We start from the raw sequence: 15,800 nt of genomic DNA, 5'->3' as shown, positions 1-15,800 counted from the left end.
CAGAATAGCCAAACCTCTGCTCCATGGGCTCACGTAGGACTGTGACCAGAGGGGTCTCAAGGCACAAGGCCTGGCCTCGAGGGAACCCGAGACAGACCAGAGGGCTGAGAAGAACGGACCAGCAGAGAAGAAGCCGTCTATAAAATTGGTAGCCACCTTTGCTGTTTGCCAAGCAGGAACTGTGTGAGGCCAGCGCAGGGCCTGTTTGTGTATGTTTGTGAGAGAGACACTCGTTAAGAGGAATGCATCTCTCTTAATGTATAGCTCTTAAATGTCTAACATAGGAGTTATGTGCTTAATATAACCCCTTACCACTTGTGTAATTCCTTCTCAATAAACTGCTGTGTATTGAAGACAATGACTGTGGACCTTTCTCACTGGTACGACAGTAATCTGCTCCACTGGGAGCCAGTAAAGATCCATTTCAGGGGGAGTAGAGCCCCCTGTTGTCAACTTGGGGGCAACCCTGTCCCCTCCATGATCAGGCTCCCCTCCTGGGAATGCTCAGCACCCTCCATTCCCACTGCCTTCTGAGGACATCCAGCACCATGCAGGATTGGGCCTCAGCTTCCCTGCCGTGGCAGATCCAGGAGCACTGAGTCCCCATTGAGCTAAGAGAAGTAAAGGCAGGGAAGTTACTTCAGGGAGCTCCTCCCTGTCTTCCCTCCCCCATTATCTCAGCACCTTCCTGGAACAGACACCAGAGAAGCAGCCCAAGGCCACCAGTGAATTAACCCAGCAGCAGCGCCTCACACTAGCTGGCCTGGATGAAAGAAAAACCTCAGCTCAGCCTAGGCACAATGGTCCGTTTCCCTAGGCAGGAAACACAGGATGCACCTGCCGGCCACACAGCCGGAGAACCAAGGTGAGCTGGACGGGGAACTCCTGCCCAGAGAGGAAACAGACCCGAGGCTGAAGTAGGACATTTCCTGGAGCTTTCACCCCTCCCCCCGACAGGGATCTGCAGACAGAGTGAGACCACGCACTGGCTGGAGAAATCCCCAGGAAATGTCACGTCGGCCTCTTGGGGCAGGAGTGACAGGGAGCACATGGGCTGCACCTGTCGCCTCAGGATCCCAATGCGCTTTACAAGCTGGGATCATCCGTACTCTACAGATGGAGAAACTGAGATACAGAGAGGAGAAGCGACAGCGAGTGGACTGAGGTCTGCTGTTAACCAGTTCCCTGCTCCTCCCGCAGATCACGCCCTGCTCCCAGCACTGGCAACGCTTGGATGGTGGTAACCAGCTCAGGGGTAGGTGCCAACAGTTCTCAAGTGGGCCATGGGCAGGACTCCTTTAGTCAGCAGAGCACAAATAAGAGGTAAGAAAAGGGGGTGAAAACCCCCATCCTAGTCCTGGGAGGCCCCAGAGCAAGTGCCAGTCAACACATGCCTGCAGGCACGCGCCAATGCTCTGTAACAGTCCACATAATGGGTCTCTCTCAGCAGGATCCCGGCCATGGAGAAGACTGAGCGGCATCCCAGGGAGCCTTGCTTCTGAGAAGAGCAGGGACAGTAGAACCTCAGAATTATGAGCACCAGGGTTACGAACTGACCAGTCAGTCACACACCTCCTTTGGAACCGGACGTGCACAGTCAGGCAGCAGCAGCGACCAAATCAATCAATCAAATACAGGGCTGTACAGGCAAGTCTCATCTTACGCGCATTTAACATGCGCAAATTCAACAACAACAAAAAAGAGAAAAACAACAATTGAAATACTGTACCTGTAGTGCGGGCGATTCTGCCCACCATTACACTCAACGTAATTTTGACTATACGTGATTTTCGCTTTACGCGCTGACAGCAGAAAGTAACCCCAGCATAAGATGAGACTCGCCTGTACTGTGTTATATGTAAACTTCTAAGAAAAGGGAAAGTTTAAAAAGAGATTTGAGAAGGTAAAGAAACTTTCTGTGCTTGTTTCGTTTAAGTTAAGATGGTTACATGCAGCATTTTTCTTCTGCGTAATAAAGTTTCAAAGCTGTATTAAGTCAATGTTCAGTTAAAAGCAACAGAGGGTCCTGTGGCACCTTTAAGACTAACAGAAGTATTGGGAGCATAAGCTTTCGTGGGTAAGAACCTCACTTCTTCAGTTGTAAACTTTTGAAAGAACCACCACAATGTTTCGCTCTGAGTGACGAACAGCCTCAACTCCGGAGGTGCTCTGACCTCGGAGGTTCTAGTGGAACAATGAGAATCCCTCCTCACAGGAAGCAGCAATGCTGTGAGGGCCCAGCAGACATTGCTCAGAGCCCAGCCCGTGGTCTTGGCAGATCCTGGCACCATTAGCTGTAATGGTGGCCGATCCCTCTGCTTTCCCACTGCTGCAGACAGGAGCCTGGGGGAGAGGTGCTGGAATGAATGGAGACGGGTGAAGAGACCCCGGTCTCAGCCTTGTGGCCTGACATGCTGAAGCAGAGGTACCTAGCTGCTGATTCCCGGTTCCCTTGGTAGCGTATTTATGCAACAGGCCCCCCCGTTATTAAAGGGTGTCAGTGCTAGTGGCAGGTGGTGGACTGAAGCCTGGGGACTGAATTCCGCTCCCTTGGCACAAGATAGCTCCTGTTGTGCTGCCTCGCCGCTGGCAGGAGCGCCGCCGACGCCAGGGTCTACCCCAGTTACAGAGAAGGCCGGGCTTGAAGCACCTTCTGCGCATGGCACGGAGCGTGACTGTACGGGCTGATCACCTAGCATGAGGCCTGAGGTGAGTGAGTCGCCAAGGAGGAGCAGCCTGCAGCAGTGGGAACCTTAGCTCGGGATTTCCTGACTCTGATGCAGTTAAAATGCTAGTGTTAACCTGGCACTGATGGCGGGGCGGGCTGCGTGTTCTGTGTACCAGCCAGCAGGGATCGGCAGGCTGGAGAGCACAGCCCTGACCAGAGACATGTAACCCAGGGCTTCTGCTGATCACCCGTGGGACAGCGACAGCTCGCTCACCCCATTGCCATGGGCTCAGTACAGCTGTCTACCGACGTCGGCCACACCCAGAAGCGTACGGTGAACGGGGAATGGAAGCCGCTGTCCGGCTTGGCGTGTGCGCATAAGGAGAGTAGAGGGGGCTGAGGGCTGGCTCAGCTGTGCTGGTGGGAAGCAGTGAAGGTGCATTTCCCACTAAACGCTCTGCTCCATCCCTCTAGCCCTTTGCTGCAAGTGGGGACGAGTCCTCATTCACCGCGGGCAGCCAGAGTGTCTGGATCACACTAATCCCTTGCATCTGACCAAGAGAAAAACCCGAGGACCAGCAGCAGCAGGTGTTAGGGGGAGGCCAGGGCATGATGAAGGGCGGGAGGGCGTGCCCTAGTGCATACCCAGATGCTACTCAGTAAAGGGGTCAAACGTTTGCTCTTTCAGCAACTGCACAGCACCTGCTCATCCCCCCAGCAACCAGAGATCGGACGGACTTTAGAAACACGCACGCAGTTTACTGTTAAAATACCACACAAAAGCCTGAGCGCTGGGAGTCCTCTCCAGCAAGGGGTCGGGCTGAGGCACAAGTAACGGAAGTTGTAAAAAGAGAACAGCACAGGAGGAGGGGGAGACTCCACTTCCAGCCCCGCGACCACAGAGCAACTTCCTGGGCAACGGGAGCCCCTGTTCCTGCGTACTGCGGGAGGGGGACGGCGCCCTGGTTGCTAGTTAGTAGCCAGCAGCTGTTTTCGCTGTTGCTCTAGCAGGGCTTCCAGGTGGTCTGCCCGCTTCACAGCTGCCTGGAGCACACAAGATAGGAAAGGGAGCTGAGGTTAGACACATGGCAGAGGGGCACAAGGAGGGACAAAACCGGTGCCAGAGACCCTGCCCCAGCATCAGGGCTCCTGCCCGCAGGGACACTTACTTCGTACTGTTTCCGAAGAACATTCACCGTCTCCTCTTTCTTCACGATGGCCATCTTCACTCTGCACGGAGACAAGGGAGACACGCCGACGGCCGGGCTGAACACCTGACACATGGCTGGGATTCAGCACAGCAGTGGCCAGCGACAGGCGCTGGCGAGGTGACAATGGTCCCTCTCCTCTCCAGGGACTCACGTGCCCCTGCACACACTCATCGAGCCTGTTGTGCTGATGAGGGGGTGTCGAGGATCAGAGGTTAATAAAACCCTTGCTCCCTGTTATGACATGAAGCAATTTGGGGGCCTGGATCAAGTTACCAATGCCGAGGAGAGGTAGCGACCTCGCTGCGCTGAAATTACCCAAAATGCATTGAGATGACTTGAACCCTAAATACTGCCTTTCCTTTCCAGACTCTCAGGTGCTAGCCGCACTCCTCTGCCGCTTTGCCAGCAGCTTATCACAGCCCTTTCGGCTTCAGCAATGCCCTTGGCACCAGTCTTCCTAGTGCCAACTTGGGGTGACCTTTCCCAGCGATTGTATGTAGCAGAGAGAGCTGGACTTGTCACCTCAGGCACAGCATGCTGGTCTCTGCAGCAACCGTTGGCCCTGCAGGGAGGTCACCGATGCTCTCCCTGTTGGAGGCACGGTGGGGAAGTTGGCAGGCTGAGAGGGAAAGTGTCTCACCCTGAGCCACAAAGCATGTTAGTGTCAGAGCAGGTAGCTGCTCCCAGATCTCCTGACTCAGCCTTGTGGCTTACCACAAGAGCATGCTCCCTCGTCAAGAACACGAGAGGCAGAGATGGGCCCAGGCGGTGGGGAGGAGGGGACACTCCGAGGGGCTGGAGCGGTCACACAGCCTGTGTGCAGACACCAGCACACCGCACCCAGGGCCCACTCCTCCCCAGGTACCTGCCAAGTCCTGAGCGCACTTAAAACCACACAGCAGGAAGGACGATGCCCGCCGCCAGCCCCAGGAGTTCACGTCACTGTAGTGCTCCACCCGACGCTACTGATCAAGAACCCCTCGCCCCAGCTTTGCCTGCCAGGAAACATCCCGTCCCCCTCCAACCTGGCCTGATGGTGCAGTCTCCCCCTCCTCCTTCCCTTCCCCCCAGCTGAGGGCTCTGCGCCAGAATTCCCTGCCTTCCCTGACAGCGGGATCAGCTCCCGATCTTTTCTTCTCTACCTTTCCAGCCAGACTCTCAGTGCTGCTGTTTGCCATCTTTGGCACGCTAGGTCTACAGAGCCAGGTCTGCCGCGGGGGCGGCCTGGCTATCTCCACGGCAGCACCTGACAGGAGCCGATCGTAGGCCAGGCATAACCCAGTTGCTTCCGGATAGTCACAACGAGCGGCGGCATGTCTGCGCACATGTCTGCACTCCTCTGCCCTCTCCCGGCAGGAGTATCTACACCACCAGACCAGCTAGAGCCGCTGAAGGTCCCCCAAGCTGGGCCAGCAAAGGAGCAGCTCCGGTGGCTCTCCAGGGAGAGGCCCATATGTCTGGTGCCACAGGGCTGCCACTGGGCCCAGAGGGATCAGCGCAGAGCAGCAGAAACCACAGGCAGGTAGCTAGGGTGCCCCACGGCTCCACGCAGGCAGGCATGTGTTAGAAAATGCAGTGTTAGGACCCCATGTGACATGGGTCGGTTTTGCATAGTTGACAGGCTGTGGGGCTCGACTGCCCCCAAGCCCCAGTCTTGCAATCGCGGAGCCCAAGCCCCACGGAGCGGGAGCTCAGCTCTCACCTCTTATGAACCTCCTCCAGCTCTTCGTCCTTGTCCCGGGCTATCCTGTCTAGCTCCAGGCGCTGGCGGGCTCGCATCTCCGACATCTCTGCCTTCAGCCGCTTGTTCTCCTCCTCCGTCCCCACCAGCCTGTCCGCAAACTCCTGGCGAATCACCTCCGACAGGCTGCTCCTCTCCTTGGCCAGCTGGTCCTTCACCTGCGGGGGACAGGAGAAGTCAGGTGCTCTGATGGGCACCGAGCATCCAGGTGGAGCTCACAGGAGAGCATCCCACACACCTGGGCAGCAGAGCTCCTGCCCAGTCCCAGTGCACAGCCTGCCCCTCACCCACCTTCCTGAGGTCTTCCACCTCCTGCTCCTTGTGCTTCACGAGGCCCTGCAGGTGCATGTTCTCGCCTTCCCGCTCAGCCAGCCGCCCCTTCAGCTCGTTGCAGCGCTCCTGCAGCTTCCGCTCAGACCTCTCCAGCTCCTGCAGCTCCGCTTCGTACTTGTCTCGGACCCTCTTTATCCTGGGGGAAAACACAGGAACAGCCGGCCTGGATCAGAGCCCAGGCCCATCTAGCCCCGTTTCCCATCCCAGGTGTAAGAGCCCCACAGCAATAGACCCGGGATAATCTTACCCCACATTGGGTCTCAGCCTGGCCTCTGATGGTTAGAAATCGGCTTATACCCTTAGGCAGATGGTTTCGTATCCCTGCCCCAAAGATGTAATTCTGGTAACTCTGGATGTTGTTCTTGTCCACAGAAATGTTCCATCCCTTTTGGAATCTTGTTCAATTATTGGCCTTCACTGCCTGTGGCAGTGGGTTCCACAGGATAACCACACCCTGGGTGGAAAAACCTTTCCCTTCATCGGTTTTCCATTTCCCACCTTTAAACTACACAGAAAGTTCCATGGTTTGAGGGTATAGGGGCAGGCAAGGATGCTGGGTAAATAAGGCCCTAAAGGGAGTCAGGTTACGGGGGAGGGAGGCGGTGGCAGAGCTCTGTGAAGGAGATCAAACGAAGACAGCTTTCACTCCCATAGGTGGCCTCCTCAGCCACCAGCATGGCATTGTGGGAACCACTGGGCCTGCATAAAGGAGACCTGCCCAACAGCTATGGAAGATCATGTGCAATCCCTCCTGGCTTATTTAATCCCTTCCCAGCCATGGGATGGGTGCCTCTAAAGGTTTTCAGTGGGGAAGCATCTGCTTCACCATTCAGCACTCAATGGTGCAAACCTTCATACATGCTACCTCTTCGCTCCAAAATTAACGGTGTTCAAACTCAACAAGGAGTCTGGTGGCACCTTAAAGACTAACAGATTTATTTGGGCATAAGCTTTCGTGGGTAAAAACCTCACTTCTTCGGATGCATAGAGTGAAAGTTACAGATGCAGGCATTATATACTGACACATGGAGAGCAGGGAGTTACTTCGCAAGTGGAGAACCAGTGTTGACAGGGCCAATTCAATCAGGGTGGATGTAGTTCACTCCCAATAATGGATGAGGAGGTGTCAATTCCAGGAGAGGAAAAGCTGTTTCTGTAACGTAGTGTTCAAACTGCACACACAACTGTGTGCCTAACTGGGTGTGCAAGGTTGCGGAGGTGCAAACTGGGCTTTGACACACACAGATCATTAGATGCGTATCAGCCGGTGACGCAAGCACTCATAAGGGCATCCACAGATCAGGCACACAATTTCAGGCTGAGTTCAGGCCTTTACAAAGAAGCGTAAGTGAAGCCGTTCTCCAAATACGAGTACCAGAGCGCTTATTTTCATTGCTTACTACTGTGCGCCTTAATTCCTGGGTCAGGGTGCTCCAGAGCCCAACTCACTGAACCCCTGCTTTCCTCCACTGAGGTATGGAGCCTGGGGCATCCTCCCACACTCCGGTTAGCGTGTTCTTGGCATGGAGAGGTGGGCCCAGCTACAGAGATGCCAGATGACTGGGTTGGAGGCCTAGAAGCACCAGGGCTCACTCATACAGGCTCAGTACGTCACTGTGGCCACCTGGCCCCTTCCTACCTGTTTTCTGCCACCCTCTCGCACTCTTCCTTGGTAGACGACATGTCGGCCTCCAGGCGCTGGATGACCAGCTCGATCTCTTTGTCCCTCTCTTTCCTCACCTCCTCCTTCAGCTCCCGCTCCCGGGAGAGCAGCCAGGCCTCCTGGGGAGAGAGTCAGACATGGGGTCAGGTGGCAGGAGATCCAATTACAATGCGGACAGGGGTAGGGGACAGCAGCTTCAGCGAGGAGCTGATGTGATAACTGGGCCTACACATTTACCCTAACTGTGAGAAGTGACTGAAAGTTCATACAGTGTCACAATAACCAAGACAACAAACGCTGACGGGGTGCAACAGGAAGAGACAGACAGACAATCAGTCCAAACCAAAAGGCTTCCTGCTACACCTCAAGGGCTGCGTTAAAATCATGCCTGATAAACAAAAACAATGTGAGACCAGAAATTATGAACCACCTTGGTGCGTTGGAAATCAGGCCAACAGAAGGAGAGGATGGGCTTCCCCACCCATCACTTCTTTTTGAGGTCCCCCAGAAGTGACTTGGGGTTGAGGGCTACTGCAGCGCTGGCTGAATGAAAGAAGGGGAAGGCATTAGCTTTGCCATTGGAGTTACCACCCCCGCCATCTCCTGAGACCCTGGACTTTTTTCTTCCTAATCCTGAGCGAGATCCTGAGCAGACCAGGATAGAGAGGGGGGCGCTCAGGTGACATCATCATCTCCATTGGCTCCAGCTGAGTCCTGACCACTACCTGGGATGTGAGACTGTCGCACTCCTCCCCCCACCTGGTGCCGTCTTCCCCACTTTATTTTTCTCTTGGCTATCTCCCTTCTTTTCCCTTCTGTCTGAGAAGTGTCTGGCTTAGCCAGCCACAACAGTATATTTTGCAACAGTGCTGCGAGCCTGTGACCAGAAAGGCAGCGAAATGCAAGGTCCTAAACAGCCCGTCGCTGGTACAAGTTTGCCAGGTCTCAGGGTGGCTGATCAGATCGTGGGCTGGGCCTGGGGTTTCCCAGCAGCGAGGATGCAAGTGAGAGTTAACACCAGAGACTGAAGCTGCATTTTCTCTCATCGCTGTTCTTCTCTCTCCCCTTCTGTGGGTCTTTGTCTTGTTTTGTCCTCTAGGAAACGGGATGGGACTTTACCAGCAGCGCCAGCTCCAGCTCTCCTCAACTAAAGTCATCCCTTTCCCCAAAGACCGTTATTACCGTCTTAACCCCATCGAAGAGACGGTCGGACAAGGGGGGTCTTTGTAAAACCTCTCTCCAGCTAAAGGGAAAGGGAACAAGGGCTGTTGTCAGACTGAAAGCTTTATTCAACCCTTTCTATCCCAAAGGCTCTCACTGGTTTTCCTTCTTTTCTGTACCGTTACTAACAGGTGAAAAGGCTGTTCGACGGCGTGTTGCCATGGTGCTAAACGGGCTCAGGTCTCCGGGTACCAGCCCCCAGACTGGCACTGTTTAATGTTGGACAGTGGCTGGGTCATGTTAACACCGATTCTTTGGGCCCGCATATTCCATCTAAATTCATACAACAGCCACATTTGCAGCCAAGTGTGCCGTTACCTCCTTCTTCATGTAGTTGGCCTCCCACGCCTGCTTCTCAATCTCCAGCCTGTCCTTCAGCACCTTCACCTCCGCCTGCAGGAGGGAACAGTAGGGAGAGAAACCTGCTCAAGGGAGCGCCACGCAGCATTGGCCAGCCAGAATGCCCCAGGCCTTCCGCAGGCGAGGCCCAGCCCCTGCTCCAGGGGGGCAGTCTGCTTCACCCAGCACATCCGGAGGAAAGGTGTCCACACTGCTGAGAGGGGGCTTCAACCAGCCCGGCGAGCTGCACCCAATGCAGGAATGTGGGTGTCCATTCTGCGCCCCATGGCTGACAGGAGTGTGGGGTGCAGCTCATTTTAATCTGCCCACGAGGCCACCCTCAGGGCACCCACGGGGCTATTCTATCGCCCAGGGCTAGAGCCAGGAGACCACACGCATGGGCTGGGGTGTGGGGCAGACCTGGTGCCGCCTCTCCTGCTCCTCCTTCCCCTTTTCGTACTCCTCCTTCAGCGCCTTGGTGACTATGGAGCCGTTCTCCTCCAGCTGCCGCCTCAGCTCCTCCAGCTCCGCTCTCTGCCTGTCGGACACAGGGTCAGCACTGTCAGTTCACTGTCACAATGCCCCTCGCCAACCCATGGCCCAGCGAGCTGGCAGCCCTACTGGACTCAGCAGGACTCTCACCAGGCGTCTGTGGCCCACCCTGGCCCCTCCAGCACTCGCAGCACAGCCTCCCCAGTAAAAAGCCAGCTCTGCTATCCCTAGGCCCAGCAATGCTTGTTCCTCAGTGCAGCCAGACTGGGCCGTCGGCTCCCGCCCCATTCCACATTGGAAACAGCCATTCTGCTTCCACAAACCCGGGGAGCAGGAACCGGCCGTCTCTGCTCGCCGGGGAGCGTAGTGAGAAGAACCTCACAGCTGACGTCTCCTCCAAGCCCCACCAGCCAGGATCAGAGCTGTTCTCCCAGCCCTTTCCTGCAGCGTGCTTGCGACCGCATGGAGAGACTGCACCCCACGGCACAGGGTCCGCCAAAGCCAGGAGTGACGCCAGTGGGAACAGCAGCCCCTGAGAGACATGGGGGCCGGTGGAGACAGGATTTGGCCTAAAGGTTCGCACTCTTGCTGGACTAACAATATGGTTTTGGCCAGTCCCTTGATCAGGGAAGAGCCCGAGAAGCCCGGTTCCACCAGGGGGCTGGTAACAGCCTGGCATGGGCATTTGCCTCAGACAGCCCAGACGAGCTGGGTGGTGTGAGGGAGAGCCCGATTCCCACGCTCTAGGCTGAGCACAGACCCATCTCTGCACCGGGCTGCTCTCACCTGGCTGCCTGCTGACTGAGCCGCTCCTTCTCCTCAGCGACCTCGCCGTAGAGCCTGCGGCGCTGCTGCTGGAGTGCCTGCTCCTCCTGCTCCAGGTGCTTCTCGTACCTGCCGTGGGGGAAGGACCGCTCCGCTCAGGGAACTCGCCTGCCCTCCCAATGCTGTCCCTCTGGGGTTACCAGTGTATCAGTGGGACTCCGCTCTGCAGAGCCGCTTGCCTCTCCTCCCCCTGCAATGCCCCAGCCCTGTTACGCCGCTCTAGCTTCGCGGGAAGCATTCATTCCCTGCTAGCTGTCCGCGCCCCTCAGTGGAGGCAGATGGGGGTGGCTGTCCCCGTGGGGACGGAACTTCTGCAGCGGAGATCCACCAGCAGGCCGCAGGCTAACGGGGGATATGGGCAGCTCATCTCAGGCCGGGGCGCTGGAACGGTCTGGCCAACGGGTGCTAGTTTATCCCAGTGGGTGGGACACATGAAGGCTTGAGCCAAAGCTGCAGCTGGCCATCCAGCCTCGGGGTGATTATCTCCCCTCACGGGACAGAAGCAGATGGGAAGGATCCGGTGTGAAACTCCAGCCCTTCCTCTGGGTCCCTACGTACCGCTGCCTGGCCAGCTCCCTCTCCCGCTGGCCCTGCTCCTCCTTCTCCCGCTCCAGGAGCTCCCTCAGCTCCTCCGTCTGGCGGATGTAGCGCTGGGCTGCCCGTTCGTCCGACTGAAGCAGCTCTGCCTCGTGCAGCGTCTTCAGCTTCTTGATTTCCTGCTTATGTTTGGCGATTAGCTTCTGGATCTCAGGCTCCAGCCCTGGGGGTCGAGGCAGGGGGCGGGGAGGGGAAGGGAAAAGACACTTAGCTGGTGATACTCATGGGGAAGGACAGAGGCATCATCCACACAGCCTGGGTGAATGGGGCTTTCAGAGTGTAACATACTCACACCCGATCTCAGACCAATGTCCTTGGAAGGCGAGTCATGGCTCGGCCAGTGGTTAGCTCTCACCACGTCATGGCCTGGAGATAGGACAGGCAGCTAAAGGAGTGGGAGGGAAGGGGGAGCTACCCAAGCTTTCCAGCTTCAGGACTGAATACCCCATAACATTGATGGGGCAAGCCTTGAGTCCTTCCACCATGCCTGCAGGGAACTAAATAAAACACTCTGCTATCCCTAACTCAAAGCTAACCCTTCTTCTGGGCTTCGCCGCAGCCTGCTACAGTGTAAACTGTGAGGGACAGGGACCGGCGTCGCATCGCATGCAGCATTACTTATGGGCGGGGGAGGAAACTTGCTGAGCCCTGTACAGAAGTCAAAGTCCTCAGCTCAAGAAACTTAAAGTCCAAGAAGAGCGTGAACCAGTCACTTTATTGTCAGCTCCGGCCAAAACCCAGCCTGGGGCGGGAAGAGGGAGCCGACAACAGGAAGGACAAAGGACCCAGAAAGCACGGTAAGGAAGGACCCTGCACTGGCTCCTAGGACAATGGGCTGGATGAGCTAACAGGGCGTTCCCTTCTCCAGCTGCTAATGCTCCGTCTGCTGTGACTACTCAGTGCTTGGCAACTGGCATAAAGGACAAAACCAGCAGGGAACCGTCACTGCTACTGTGAGCTGAGCTTCAAAAGGGAGAGGACAATAAAAAGCACAAAGGCGGGGCAGCCTCCAAGTCAGGGCCAGGACATGGAAACGCGCCATGGGTAATTCCTGACCCTCCCCACCTCGCTTGTTGATTTAAGTTACTGTTCAGGGGCATGTGTCCGAAAGCAGGATCTTGGCTCCTCAGAAGAGCCTGCTCTCAGCCCAGTACCTCACAACCCTCCTAGCAACAGCGAGCTGGGACGTCAGCACAGCGCGTTATGGCCCCAGGCAAGGAAGCTGCAGCCGAATCTCCTGCTCGCACTGGACCATCAGCAGAGCAGGAAATGCACAAGCAGAATAGCCTGACATGTGGAATCTGCAATGAGGTGTCAGCAGCTCCTCATGGGTGGGACACCCGCTGTGTGCATGTGGGGGGTAGGGACAGGCGCACACTGGCTTTCACACCTCTGCAGAGAGAGGAACCTTCTGTACCTTTCACAGTGATTTCTTTGATCTTCTTGGTTTTCTCATCGATCCATTTCTCCCGGCGGATTTTCTCAGTCGCACTCATCAGCTCCTTGAGTTTCTTGGTCTCCTGTTGGGAACCAAATATCAAACTTCAGGGACAAGATGGAAGGCAATAAAACTCCTTACAAATGCAGTTCCCATTGAGACGAAAGTCCCTAGCACCAGACAAGAGCCAATGACCTTTGCTACGCATGGGCAACCTGAACAGCCGCAGCCCAAGCGCGCACCCCACAGCTAGGCAAAGACACACTGTCCCAGTGCCTTTACCCCTCTCCTTGGAGGGGGCCAGAGAGCCCTGCGGAGCTCAGCGAACAGTAGCAGCGGAGTTACCTGTTGTAGTAGGAAGCCCTTGGAAATGCATCTGCTGAAAGTAGCAAACAAATGAGAGCCCCAGCTGGAAACCTGGTTTAGGGCGAATCCAGGCTGATGGTGCCTATCTGAGGACACAGAGAGGCACATATGCACATCCATGCGCACATGCAGTTACCTCCCTGGATTAGCGTGTACGGAGTGCTGTGTTCTTTTGGGGAATCTATGAGTACTTGATTTTCCAACCCCCCGCAAGCCCCGATTCAGGACGGGAGCACGGGGGCTATAGGAGGACAGACAGATGCACCTTTCACAGGATCTTGCAACGTCACAGTTGAATCTACACAAGCTTTACAATGCCACACAGCTCGACTAAAGAGGATGTTTTCTGGCCTTCCTGCAGCTGGCTGTGCCCAGGGCAGATATTAGCATGTCACTCCTTCCTTAGACACTACTGCTTTGCCAACTGCTTCCGATTCCATGGGCACACGTGATGCTGGACACTCCAGGGCCTACTGCTCTTACCGTTCTCCTCTAGGGCGCTTGTTTGGGAGAGCCAGCTCCAGCGTCCTGCCCAGTCAAATGTAAATCATTAACACTTGGCATTAATAAGTTTCCATGGGGGTTTCAGTTGAATACAGCATTCTCTAATTGCTGGCTGGAATGCAGTGCTCCATGTTCGCACAGGCTACAAAGCACCCTGAATCCTTTCGGATGCAAAACACTACCGAACCGTAGGACAGCTGTATCACCTGGACTCTGTTTGGAAGGAAGGAGGGTGGGGGCCATTCTAAAGGGGCTGTGGCTCTCTCTGGACAGCGTGACCCCCTCTAGGGAGAGGAGGCAGCGAATTGCACAGCAGCAAAGTCAGAAGAGGAAGAGAATGATGGCTCGGACTCAGCCCCTGAGCCCAGTAACCAGTGCAGGGAGGCAGTGTGGTTCTGGCTGTTATTGTCAATGACCAACCCTCTGTGTCGAGCTGTGAAATCCTCCACATCCTCCCTGCCCCGGGCAGGGGTTTGCCTATTACCATCTTGATGCTTTCACCTGTAGGTGCTCAGAGACAGCAGCAGCTCCAGGTCAGGCAGACAGTGCACGGAACAGAGGTGCATGGCACAGAGAGAGCCAGGAATAGATTTACCTCCCACAAGGGGGCCAGAGTGCACCAGACTGGGGAGAAACCCAAAGGTGTGTAAAGTCCGAGAGCATGGGTGGGAGCAGAAACCCAACAGGGGACTGTGGTGATGACAGGAAGATGCAGCCAAGCAGGTGAGTTAACACGTGGACAGTGCTGGGAACAGCACTAAGGAGTATCACAGCTGGTCCTGCACCAGAACATAGCTGCCCCTGCTCACACAGGTGAGGGAGTGCAAGTCACACCTAGGCTTCCCGCTAACCGGCTGCAGGAAGTGCTGAAGGGAGGGGGCACATGAAAGCACCAACTGCTCATTCACCCCCGTGACTCAGAAAGCAGATGCAGCAGAAGGGAGCAGCCTAACTAGCTAGGCAGTGGGGCCAATACAGAAACCTGCAGCTCTCAAAAGAGCCGAGTGGCAGGAAAGTCCCATGAACTCAATTCCTCTCCGCGGACCAGCATGTGACGGGGCTAGCAAGGAAAGGAGAAGGGGCTCCTGATTGCTTGGCAACCCAGCTGGCCTTAGAGAAGCCGAGAAAGGGAATTTAACCCATCACACAAAGGATGACCCCGGGGCTGGGGCATCAGCGTGCGACTTAGGAAACCTGGGTTCAACTCCCTGCTCTGCCACAGACATCCTGTGTGACCTTGGGCGAGTCCCTCAGTCCCTATGGGGCTCAGCTCCCCTCTGTACCACGGGGCTAACAGCCCTGGCCTGCTGCACAGGGGGACGTGAGGATAAATGCGCTAAAGATCATGAGGACCCCAGATACTACGGTCATGGGGGCCAGATGAGTACGTGGGGCAGACAGATCATAGCAGGAGCCCTCAGCCCGGGTCTGTACCACCCCTCACTGTCCCCAGCTAGTCTCTTGCCAGTAAGTATTGCTGCCTCACCTCTCGACCAGGTGCTGGGCCAGCTCACCCACTGCAAGATGCGAGCCACCCAGAGGCTCTGGGGAGCACGAGCGCACTTGCCTTTCCCTCCTGTCTGGGCTCAAACTCTGGCTTAAAAACCAAAGTGAAACGAGCGTGGTGGGTCTTGACTTAGTTTCTATGTGTCCATGTGACAAAGTGGCCACGGTTTGATGCTAATGGCTGTCTCCACTCGACGCAGGGCTAGGAAATAAACAGCAGGACTGGGGTTCATTGGCTGGTCTGTGGGCGGGCAGGGGGCTCAGAGCACAATAGCAGGAGGTGCAGGAGGCCCGTAGTCAGTGTGCGTGGGAGGGTCGGGCACCCTCGCCAAGGAGTCAGTTCAGAGCTGCTGAGACTGGCTGAGGAGAACAGATCTGAGTAAGGCGAGGCGATGGGTTGCTGCTCTGTCTGACCAGCGCACAGCGACTGAGTCACGGGTAAAACCTGGGCGAAGGGAAACGCAGGATGACCGTTCCTCACGACGAGGCAGCATCCCGCAGAGGATGGACTGTTTGCCGGAGGGCGGCAGGACAAGCTGAGCTCTCAGAGCCCCTTTGCCATCGCTCCCTCCGAGGTGTCCCCAACCCACGTTACCCTCAGGCCCTGCGCATTTCCAGCCTGGGAACAAGCCCCTCTGTTCAGTATCCAAAGCCACCGTAAGAAATTCTTCTGCAGAGGCAGGTTTGTTCTGGTGCCTAGTAAGGCCTCAGCCGGCGCTGCCCAGCGGGCTTGGGGCGTCACCTCCACAGCCTGGCCTCGGTGGGGAAACAGGCCGTCCTCAGCAATCTGACACCAACAGCTTTCCATTGCGTGCCCAGCTCTAATTCCGGTCGGCCCAGCCAAGCAGGGCTCGGATGCAATGCAACAGCCCCAGTCAGTCAGGCTGGAAGCCTCC

The 15,800-nt window shown here is 56.2% G+C and overlaps 1 protein-coding gene across 4 annotated transcripts in view; it reads right to left on the bottom strand.

Moving 5' to 3' along the window:
- Positions 1-3,406: 3,406 nt before the first annotated feature.
- CEP131 (centrosomal protein 131) overlaps positions 3,407-15,800 on the bottom strand; it is a 28,128-nt gene continuing 15,734 nt past the window's right edge. For all 4 annotated transcript variants that reach the window (XM_008167668.4, XM_024104658.3, XM_008167669.4 and 1 more), the window contains 10 exons: positions 12,508-12,610; positions 11,052-11,253; positions 10,455-10,562; positions 9,597-9,714; positions 9,156-9,230; positions 7,593-7,735; positions 5,912-6,089; positions 5,582-5,778; positions 3,838-3,898; positions 3,407-3,712 (listed from right to left, as the gene is read on the bottom strand). In XM_008167668.4, the coding sequence (XP_008165890.2) occupies positions 3,638-3,712; positions 3,838-3,898; positions 5,582-5,778; positions 5,912-6,089; positions 7,593-7,735; positions 9,156-9,230; positions 9,597-9,714; positions 10,455-10,562; positions 11,052-11,253; positions 12,508-12,610 (1,260 nt within the window). In that variant the 3' untranslated portion in view covers positions 3,407-3,637. The remainder of the gene's footprint in view (positions 3,713-3,837; positions 3,899-5,581; positions 5,779-5,911; positions 6,090-7,592; positions 7,736-9,155; positions 9,231-9,596; positions 9,715-10,454; positions 10,563-11,051; positions 11,254-12,507; positions 12,611-15,800) is intronic.

Source organism: Chrysemys picta, chromosome 12 (genome assembly GCF_011386835.1).
Source record: "Chrysemys picta bellii isolate R12L10 chromosome 12, ASM1138683v2, whole genome shotgun sequence".
Classification (NCBI taxonomy): domain Eukaryota; kingdom Metazoa; phylum Chordata; order Testudines; family Emydidae; genus Chrysemys; species Chrysemys picta.
Note: the sequence above shows the minus strand (reverse complement) of the source record. Positions and strands in the feature narration are given on the sequence as shown.